Here is a 12,085-nt window from a genome sequence, read left to right as displayed (position 1 = left end):
CAATTCATGTTTTACAACTTGTCCCAAAGAACAATAAGAAACACGTTTATCAAATATTCAGGTGAAGATATCAATAAAATATTAGTTAAAATGATTTAAAAAGACAGTTTTATTCATGAAATAATCTCAGCGAATTACCCTCGATCTCTAAAATTATTATCGACTTGTTGCCCTCGTGCCACTTTGACTAAAACTGTCAAAGTGTCACTCGGGAAACAAATCGATAATTTTAGAGCTCTCGTGCAATTACTACTGATAATTTCCCGTCGTCAATATTACCTCAGATAACCTTCGTTCCTTCGTTGCTACGCAAGAATACATTCAGTGACATTAATGACAATTAATCTTTTACAACTTATCACAGATAACATCAAAAAACAGGTTTAGCAAATATTCAGGCGAATATATCAATAAAATATTAGCTAAATTATTTAAAAATACAGCTTTGTTCATGAAATAATCTTACCGAATTACTCTCGAGCTCTTAAAAATTAACGATTTGTTTTGCCCTCCTGATACTTTGACATAATTTCACTCCCCTACTGGTCGTAAAATTAAAACTGTCAAAGTGTCACCCGGGATACAAATCGATAATTTTAGAGCTCTCGTGTAAGTACTACTGATTATTTAATTTATAGGAGATTGTGACCAATAGAAAGCTACAGAAATAAAAATTAAACTGATAATTTTTGATAATATCCCGTCATCAAGTATATTACGTCAGATGCCCTTCGTTGCTACGAGAAATTACATTCGGTGACATTAATGACAATTAATGTTTTAAAAATTATAAAAGTGATGACTTTCAACCGTCAAATATTTATAACAACTGTGTGTTTAATTGTACTAATTTGTACTTACATAAATAAATTACAATAAAATTTTGGGTTTGAACAGGTTTATTCATGAAATAATCGCAACAAATTGCACTCGATCTCTAAAATTATTATCGAATTTTTGCCCTCATGACACTTTGACATAATTTCACTCCCCTTCGGGTCGTGAAATTAAAACTGTCAAAGTGTCACTCGGGAAAAGTAGCGCGACAGTTATCCTTCATTGCTACGCAAAAATAAACATTCAGTGACATTAATGGCAATTAATGTTTTACAACTTGTCAAAGAGAAAACAATGAGCAGCACCATCGTGACAATTTGACACAATTCAAATTCAAACTGTGAAATTGTCACTCGGGATCAACGAATTGTCAATACTGATGGAATCGCCATGAAGCGAATTTAATGCGGCCAGGATGAGACTGAAGATAGTCAGGTGAAGGAGGGAAGATAATCGTCATCTTTCGTAAACAAACAAATTGATAGTGCTAGTCAGGGACGTCAGGGTTTCCAGATTGGGGTATTTTCACACAATTTTGGGGCAATTTGAAAGCGTCTGTGGAAATTTCCCTAAGCAGAAATGATTGGGGGATTTTGGGGGGGGGGAATTATGGAGGATTTTAAGGGGTCATGGTAAATTAAATTTGCGAATATACATAGAACTGTATATTATACTATCATATAATCGAAGACGATAGGACCTATGAATTATTTCCAGGGCCTGTTGATAAGTATTTTGGTTTACTGTTCTCTACATTTGACTACTAATTTCTTAAGATGCGGCAAAAATTTAAATTTGGGGGATTTGAGTTTCAATTTGAGCGTTGATTGATACGATTTGAGGGAATTTCAGTTTCTAAGTGGGGGATTTATAAAATCACATCTGGCAACTCTGGTTGTAGTTGTAGCAAATTTTACCTGACAAATTCTCTGTCTCTCTATGATCTCATGATTCTATGATCTCTATGATCTCTATGGTCTCACTAGGACCTCTCTCTTGTATATTGGCCGCAATCTCGGTTCATTGTTTGAATGGTACGGGGCCATTCCATCAGTATTGACAGTTCGTTGCTCGGGATACAAATCAGTGTTTTTAGAGCTTTTGTGTAATAACAAGTGAAAATATTTAGTATACCTTACTATCCTTTATTTTAATTTTTACAGAACATCAGGCGACCAGAAATCCTCTATTCATCCGTAGTAGAAGTAGACTGCCGAGTAATACCGATGCTAGAAGGAAAATGTAAACTAGAGCCTCAATACACTAGTAAGTGGAGGATTGTCGAGGGAAAGACAGGAGAAAAGTTTTATGTTACAAAAGAACTCGATAAAGAAGAAGTAAAGCAAAGCTTGTTGAAACTTAAAGAAAACGGTATTGAAAGTATATCTGTAGCCATGTTACATAGTTACACAGTGTACGAGCATGAATTGGAAATAGGAAAAATAGCTAATGAGATAGGTATTTATTTCTGTATTATCTAATAATAGTTCCTTTTTGAAAATGCAGATGGTAAACAGTTATATAATAAAGAGTTCTAGTCCAAGTTCCACTTTATTTGCGCCATTCTTCCAATTACATCTTCCAACTTCGTCCTGATTCGCACGTCATCATTTCGTATATTTTCTCTCAGATATACTCCAACATAGCTCGTTCGATGACCCCCTGTGTAGATCTCAATCTATTGGCGAATAACTCTGTAAGTGTCACGGTCTCCATTTCGTAGGTCATAACTGGTAGAATACAACTACTCTTGAATACCATTTTCTTTAGATTTATTGGTATCTTTTTTATTTTCAACACATTTTCTTCCCACTGCTGCCCAAGTCAGGTGAATACTTGTAGTTATCTCTGCCGTTTGATTCTGTTTGCCTAGTTGGATCATGTGACCTGGGTATATATTACTCTATAACACTTTCGATTGCGATATTTTGGAGTGACTATGGCGTGAATTAACGTAAAATTATTGTCTACTTATCTCCACCAATGTAATAGCTCTTTGAATCCGTGATGTTTTAAAATACTTGTGTGTAGATGATCCATAAAAATATCTGATAGCAATGTGTTTAGAGCAGTGTTTCCCAACCTTTTTTGTGCCATGTCCCACCTTTGCTTTTCTAAAATTCTCATGCCCTCCTATGTAAAAATAATTTTTAATATAAAAAATTTAATTGTTCACTAACGAAATTTAATAAATGATATCTAGACTTTAGGAAGAAATCACTAGTAAACTGTTAACGAAACACAGTTAAATTTTCAAAATATATAATAAAACTCAAATTCAAATTCAAATTCCAAATAATTTTAATAAAGATTTTCCTACTTTAATTTAGTGAGACCCTTGCGCTTGATTCTTGCTGCTTGCTGGACAGAGATTTTATATTAAGTTCGAATTTGGTTAGCTTCAGTCTTAAGTCTCCACGTTTTGTTATGTCCAACCAATTTTCCTTTAACAGTAAATCAGAAATTTTTATACTATAAAAAACTGACTCATCATTTTGAAATTCTGCAAATCCTTCTTAATACTGCATATTTGATATATCAGACAAATCCTCGAACAAGGGCTGCATGATCCATTTTGGAAAATGAATTTGTTTAATATCAAAAAATCTTTATTTTAAATCAGCCAATAGAATATTGATGATTGACAATAACAAGTAAAGATGTATCAGTTACTTCACATTTTTGGAGCCAATGAAACTGTTCAAAGGTTTTGTTTTTAGTATGTTTCTGACATAACTCAATATGGGTAATGATACCAAATATATTCGCTTTGAATCGACAAAAGTTTTATTTCTTCCTGGAAGTTGCGTATTTAACACATCTACTTTTAAATATTTCCACTAAATAATTCACAAATGCTTTACCATCGATAGTGAACAGTTCCATAAATATTTTCAAGCAGTTCCCTTCAGATAGTTATCTTACTTCAGTATACAGTAAAAGTCTCACGTGGTCTTAATTTTCTTCTTCACAAAACACCTTGAAGAGATGCAAACATTTGGCATTAGATATAATATCGTTAACACACTTTATTATGTAATGTAATGAATACTTCATTTAGAACAGGTGAGATGTTTTGAGCTACCAAAACTTTCTTATAAATACCACAATGCACAAGAATCATTTCTGGATTCGCATCTTTCACGAATTTTAAGCAGTCATTTTTCTTGCCCATCAATCCATCAGCAGCACAAGATACAAGTTATCAATATTGTCTCAATGTGTCTCAAAGTTGATTCAGCCATTTGCAATGAGAAATTTCATGTTTTCAGCTTTTCAAGTTGTTTTTAAATATCTACACCTAGTCTTCTATTCTTCCACTAACAGTATTTACTGAGTGACATAGCTTTTACATCTTTGTTATCTTTTCCAAGAACCGTTTTAATAAATGCTGATATTGACGGTTTTATTAAATTCTTTCCTAACAGTTTTAGCGACGAATAAAGAAATCTGATAACTAGCCCCAAATACACGATTATTAGTTGAAGTACGAGAAGTAAATATACTTTAATATTCTTGACCGAAATCTAGCATTGCAATTAAATGGCCAGGAAGGAAAGGGTTAAATTCGTGTTGAGTCCATATTCGAATTGCCCCCTTTAACAATCAAATTGCCCCCCTGTGGGGCGTGGGCCCCACGTTGGGAAACACTGGTTTAGAGGATGGACTCTGATAAGTCCTCCACTGTTATTTTTATATACAAATATATGCATAATTTTCTTTAAGCCTGTAGAAATAAATATTCGAATAAGACATCGTTGTAAGAACGATTAGGAAACCTTTCAAATGAGGTATTTCGTGACCGGCTTGTATTTAAAAATTCGTTGATTACGTTATTACGTATATATGATTACGTTATAAATAATAAATTTATTCCATACTTTTGCATTATACTCAAACAAGAACATAATTTTGTTTAACCCTGTATAAATATATATTCTAATATTACATCGTTGCAAAGCCGATTAGAAGTCCTTCTAACTTAGGTGTCGCGCGAACTCAGTTAAAAAATCGTCGATTACGTCAGTACGTCAACAACACTTGACGTAACGTTTTGCGTAACGCAACAATGACGATTATTCAAAAATTACAATTTACGTGCTTTTAGATTTTTTTTAAGTCGTCTGTTTACAAAATAATTAATTTATTCCCTACTTTTGCATTATAGTGTATAACAAGAATTTATAAATCGAAAAAGGCATGCAATGACTTACAATTTTCAGCTGATATTTCATCAGTGCACTCTGATGCGCTCTAAATGTTATTACTAAATTGGCTTTAACTGTTTAATGTTCGTTAATATGACTGAAATCTGATTACTCGTAGAAACCGAACTTTTACCATGGTTTCTATTTCCTTGCCAGAACCTGATTTCCACTCGTCTAAACTATTCAAAATGCATAATTTGTATTAAAATTGAAACTCAGACTGCTCGGAGGCTATTTATTCTTCAGCTTGTTATACGGATAAGAGTCTTGAAACTTTATTGAGTCAACAGTATTCGAAGTATTCGAAATATGGATGGACAAAATATCAAACACCAGAGTACTCCAAAAACTTGGTAAAGAACAAGAACTAGTATACACAGTAAAATATAGCAAATTAGAGTATTTGCGTTACGTTATGAGAAATGAAATAAAATATAAATTACTGAATGAATTTTGCAAGGAAAACTTTAGATTAAGAAAAACCTAGGCAGAAGACCAATACCTAGTAAACGGTTTTTACAAAAAAAGTGGATATTTTAGATAGATATACTTACGTATCCAGTGTCCTGAGGTTTCGCAGAATATATATTAATTATTGTTCATGATTGACACTGTCAAATGCTATTCTAAAATCCATAAAGCAAAAATACACATCCTTATCAACGCCTCTACACCACGGTATAAGTATTTCGAGAGCGAAAACTGTCTCACTATTTCCAAGTGCTTTCCGAAAGCCAAACTGCCATCTATCAATATTTAGAACTTTGGCATTTCAAATTAGATGCTAGATATACATGTTACGTGGTGGTTTACGGAATCAATTAAATGAAATTAAAATAAATGTAAACACGACAAGCTTTCAATAATATATTTATTTTAATCGGTAAAAAGACGTGTTATGCACATACTTTCTGCTGGACATAGGGAATCATATGCCCTATGTATCAATGTATATTATACATTGAGATAATTGTGGCATCTGTGCTAACCTATGTTAGTTCAGCTTCTGTTCGAGTACGATTTTAGGTGCAATAGAGCTGTTAGAACGAATAGAATGAGTCCAAATGAGGAAGCCAAACTGTCCATAAATAAATCAAAAACAAAGTTTATGATTAATCAGTTAATAATTTTACTTTCATTTTTAAGATATTTTTTATTTAAAAACTAATTTCAAAATTAAATAGATACAGTTTTCCCATTCCCTTAAAAATATTTAGCTATTACATTATCATGTTTTGACGTATACTTGTGTCAGCCGAAATGAATTGTCAATTTTGAGGTTAATGCTAACAACCATATTGTCATCAAGAGAGCGCAGTTGCCACAAATACAGTGTTGCCACTCGGCGGATAATTATCCGATTTGCGTACCTTTTTGAAAGTTGTCGTATCTTCTTCGTATCTTTAAATAAATCGGATATTTGCGGATATTTTTCAGTGTATCTACCATCGACTAAAACTTTCTCATCCATATATTCCCAACACCAACAACACATTAATTTTGTTTGATTCCATCCAAATTTTTATAAATAGTCTATACTGGATGAATGTTAGTGACATCCGATACTTTTCATCTTTTGACAAAATGGACATGTGCCGATTCTTTTGTTTAGAATTTAAATGCACAAGTGCATCCACTTAAGGCATACTAAATACAATTCAAATTTCAAAAACCGTCTGCAGTCCGATGTTATTTATGAGTTTTTAGTTTTTAGTCTTTAAACTTATGAAAGCTAATTCACGCACGTTTATGTAGTGCAGTGCTTAAGTAACTCAGGACTCAGGTAAAAAATAATGCATTTTAAAAACATTGACCAGAAAATTTGCGCCTATACTAATAATGTAGCTGTAGTTTATTTTGTATTGATTTATTTATTATTTATTTTTCCAGTACCTAGTTTTAGGTAGTTATTACGTTTTAATAAAATAATATTGAAAAATCTTTTTTTTTTACTTAAATAATTATAATAAATTAATATAACGATCCAAATAATGAAATATTTAGATTTATTTATTTATTTAGAATTTAACACTTACGATAATACAAAATACGAATAATATAATACTAGTAAGTAAATAGTATTTACATACATGAATTAGGTAATAATCAGCTAGGATACGAGATTTTCATCTATAAACGAAAATTTTTAAACCGTGAAATAGAGAATCCAGTAGATTAAATAGGGTAGTGCATATAGATTTTCACTTCGGAAAAAATCAAATAAGATAGAACTTTTTGTAATTTCATTAAGAAATGTTTAATAAACAACATTATATCAAAAAGTTCTACCCGAGAAGTGGGTGCTTCATTTTTTATTAAACATATGAACTACGAAATTAGATGTTCTTTAAATAACCCCGAAAATATACATTTTAGAAAAAAACTGACTTAACCATTGAAAAATTCATAAAAATCTTACAAAATCCTTATATAAAGAATTTTCTAAAATTAAATCTGTATCTTATATAATTTTTTAATTATAACGCTAACATTGGCGCACTGTAAACTAACGTACGGCGAAGTGCATGGTTGAGTTATTTTAATGTAATTCTTTAACTAATGGATTGAATGAAATTTTACAAATTGAACATGAAAGAAGAATAATTAAGCTATCTTATGGTTATAATAGAAAGAAATAAAATGTATGGGCATAACTACGGTGTGGGCGGAAAATGAGCCTTACATGATTTTGTTTAAAAATGATTTAAAATTGTGTAACTAATACAGTTTTTCTTATAAAAATTTCAGTTTTGCACAACTTACCTTTCAAGCATCTTGCTAAATGATGTTTTATTAAAAAAAAATTACAAATATTTAATTCAAATGATATGACGTCTCAAAAAATGTAATTTTTGAAATCTTCGTAATTTTATAGAATTACCACCAATTTAAGACGGTATTACTGAAGTTTGAACAGATCTATTACAGTTTTATAAGTGTTTTTTTAAAGCTTAGGATGTAATTTTTAAAATGCACTAAATTATTTTACTTTAGAAATGAAATAAACTATTTCTTTTCAAGAAAATTAAGAAAGATAACAACAATGTAATACAAAAACCGAAAATTACCAGCTAAAAAATGTTTCTACAAAGTGATCAAAACTTTTTTCTGTAAAACTTACCTAAAATACATTTAATAATAAACTTCAACAATAATAAATGTTCAGCAAAAAAATTTTTTTTAGCTCTTATACAGTATGTCTGCGTAACTTGGAACCTATTGATAACTTTTTTTGTTATCAGTTTTACGAAAAAAAGTTATTGTTTATAAAATACTCTGCATCGTATGTAATCTAAGATGCAATCATCAAATATCAAATTTAATTAATGTTATACGAGGTATGTCCAAAAATATGAATTTCACTCAAGAGTAAAGTACCATTACACTTCACAATATCGAAAATTGTTATTAAGAAAAGTTGTTTGGAATTAAAAAATTGTTTTAGTGCTCAATTACATCCCTCTAATTAAAATATTGTGAACAAAAAAGGCACTTAACTCTTAAGAAAAATTCATATTTTTTACATATCTCGTATAAAATTAAAAAAGTTTGATGTCTGATGGTTTTATCTTAGATTTTAGACCAAGGAGAGTATTTTATGAAAATCAACTTTTTTTCGTAAAAGTGATAATAAAATAGTTATCATAATTGTAATAAAGTGATGATGAGTATCCGTAATTTGAGAAAAAATTTAATTTTTTTTTCGATTAGAATGATGTAATTGTATATTTAGACATAGTTTCTAATTTCAAACAACTTTTCATAATAGCATTTTTTGATATGGTGGAATATAAAGGTACTTTATTTACTCTGTAACGAAATTCATATTTTTGACATAACTCGTATAAAATTGATAAAATTTATATCTGATGGTTGAGTTTTAGATTTTTGACTATTCAGAGCATTTCATTAAGAATAACTTTTTTTCGTAAAATTGATAATAAAAAAGTTTTCCATGTGGTTCCTAGCTACGCAGACACACTGTATAAGAGCTTCTGTATAAGAATTTTCAAATTGTAGTGCCATATTCGGATTCAGCATAATCAAAAACAAAATAGAAACATATTTGATCAAAGTAAAATGATGAATTTAACGATATTTTTAATATTATTTATACAAAACAATTCAGTATCGTTTCGACAATCATAGAGTGAAGGTCGCTCCAATATTATTGTCTTCGGTGTTTTCAAAATAATTGCTATTGTGATATTTTGTGAATTTATTTAATTAGTGCTAATAAACTGATACATTAGAGTCATAAAGTTTTTCAACAAAAACTAGGTAAATATGGAAGCAGAGTCAATAGGTTCTGGCGAACCGCCTGACCAAAACAACTCTAAAAAAACTAATATGGATAACAACAGGTCTGTAAATAATTTAATCGATTTTGATAATAGGTATAAATCTGATGACAAGGCACCATTCTTTGTTTATATTGAACATAAAAATTCTAGTATTGGAAGATTATTTCCAATCAGGGTCGGTTCTTTTTTGTTAAATGATCCTTTAATAAAACATGATGTAGTAGACATAAAAACGGTAGGTATTAGTAGGGTAAAAGTCATATTAAAAACTTATTCTGCAGCAAATAAATTAATTAATCATGAATTGATAATTAAAAACGATCTAATAGCATATATCCCTAAATTTTACACGCACAGAAAGGGCGTAGTCAGAATGGTTGACACGTTCTTTTCGGAGGATTACCTGAAAGACGCAATCATTTCTGAAAAGCAGGTGGTGAATGTACAAAGAATGCAAAGAAAAATAACCAACAGCGACGGTACTACTCAATTAGTACCAAGACAAATAATTATTGTAGAATTTTTGGGCAATGAAGTTCCCCAAAACATAATAATTAACTTATGTAACTTCGTAGTTGATCCTTACGTGCATCCAGTGGTCCAATGCTACAAATGTCTTATGTACGGACACAGCTCTAGATTATGTAAATCCAAGGAGAGTAAATGTAAAAAATGTACAGACACTTCTCATACAGAAGAAAATTGTAGTGGAAATAATCTATGCATATATTGTAAAACTAACGAGCACACCTCGTTGTCAAGAAAGTGTCCAATATACGAGAAACAGAGAAAAATCAAGACAATAATGGCAACAGAAAATATAAATTTCAAAGAAGCAGAGCAACTACATAACAACCCGAACTACGCAAAAATAACTACTAATAATAGATTTGCTATTTTAAATAACATTACTAATTTTCCAAGCTTACCTAACCCAACTAACAATACCTCTAATTTCACATTAAATAATCCGGCAAAAAGATTTAGTAACACAACAAATACAGCTAATAAACGTAAAGCAACTTCTCCTCCAATTCTACCCCATTCCTCTGCCTCAACTAGCAAAAGACCCACCCCTAAATCTAATCCGATAATCCCTAATCCTTACAGGGACGAATTTATTGACTATAAAGAGAAACTTATATTACTTGTGACATCTCATATAAACCAACTCATAGATACTACTAATCAATCTCAACCCATATGCAATTTAGAAAATGAATTAAGAAAACTTATTTCTAATAATCTAGAAGATACAGGTACTAACACAGAAACGGATAATATAGGGACTAGTCTTAATGACAGCAGTCACTAACTTCCAAATGGATAAACACAATCAGCCTAGTCAATCATTATTAAATATTTTACAATGGAATTGTAGATCTTTAGTTAGCAATAGGGATAATCTTGTAAATTATATTAATAATTTTCATGTAGATATTATTATTTTATCCGAAACTTGGTTGAAAAGCCAAATGGATTTTAAATTAAAAGGATATAATTTTGTTTCAAAATGTCGTGACAGCGGATATGGTGGCGTAGGTATTTTCATATTAAAGAGCATTGATTATCAAATAATAAACATTAACTATAATTTTAATAGTGGAATAGAAGTGTGTGCAGTCTTACTTAATAAAATTAATATATCTTTTGTGTCTATATATAGACCTCCTGACATCAGAGTAGATAAAACAGATTGGATACATTTATTCAAACAATTTGATTTTAATAAAACAGTTTTTTGTGGTGATTTTAATGCCCACCATTGCATGTGGGGCCCGATCCCGGATGAACGTAATGGTAGAACTTTAGTCGAAAGTATGGATTTTCTCGAACTAGTCTTTCAAAATGACGGAACACCTACTAGAATCGGTCCAAGTGGGAATCAGTCTGCCGTTGATTTGACTATCACATCAGCTACATTAACAAACCGTATAAACTGGTCAGTACACTCTGACACACTGGGATCCGATCATTTTCCTATTAAAATAGAACTTAAAATTAATCCTTCTTCTTTTCTTATTAATCCATCAACCAAATGGAATGAATCCCGCGCTGACTGGAAACTGTTCCATACATATTTAGAGAATCAACTTTCTACCTTTTCAACAACCGATGATCTTTCAAACGATGAGCAGACAGCTCAACTTTTTCAAACTATTTCCATTGTCGCCTCTAAATCTATGCCCATAAAGAAACCCTTTACTCCTTCAACCCCAAGGCCCTATTGGTGGGATGAGGAATGTACACATATAATAAAAAAACGATCAGAAGCTTTAAAAGCATACCGAAGGCAAAGTAACTATAATAATTACATAATTTATAAAAACATTGCAGCCCAAACCAGACGGTTATTTAAAATGAAAAAAAAATGTAGCTGGATTCATTTTTTAAATAGCTTGAACAAAAGTACTCCTCTCTCAAAAATTTGGAGAACTGTAAGATCATTTTCCAACAATAATCAATACAATAAGAAACCACAACTTTCTGAAGATCTCATTAATAAATTACTAGATCAACTTGCACCTTCATCTGCCCCAGGTAATATTGCTGATAATAACATAGACATTTTTCGTTTTAATACTAACATAGATCACATGTCAAAACCTTTTACTTTTTCAGAACTAGAGTTTGCTCTTAAAAAAAGCAGAAATACAGCACCTGGTTTAGATGGTTTTACCTATAAAATATTGGACAAATTGCCATTAAATGCTAAACACATTCTCTTACAAATCT

The 12,085-nt window shown here is 30.9% G+C and overlaps 1 protein-coding gene across 2 annotated transcripts in view; it reads left to right on the top strand.

The window, feature by feature from the left end:
- The window catches only part of LOC126884042 (5-oxoprolinase), a 657,750-nt gene that overhangs the window by 67,148 nt on the left and 578,517 nt on the right, over window positions 1-12,085 (top strand). For both annotated transcript variants that reach the window (XM_050649831.1, XM_050649830.1), the window contains exon 4: window positions 2,001-2,295. In XM_050649831.1, the coding sequence (XP_050505788.1) occupies window positions 2,001-2,295 (295 nt within the window). The remainder of the gene's footprint in view (window positions 1-2,000; window positions 2,296-12,085) is intronic.

Source organism: Diabrotica virgifera, chromosome 4 (assembly GCF_917563875.1).
Source record: "Diabrotica virgifera virgifera chromosome 4, PGI_DIABVI_V3a".
NCBI lineage: Eukaryota > Metazoa > Arthropoda > Insecta > Coleoptera > Chrysomelidae > Diabrotica > Diabrotica virgifera.
The sequence above is the reverse complement of the archived record's forward strand: the minus strand, read 5'-3'. Positions and strand labels throughout refer to the sequence as shown.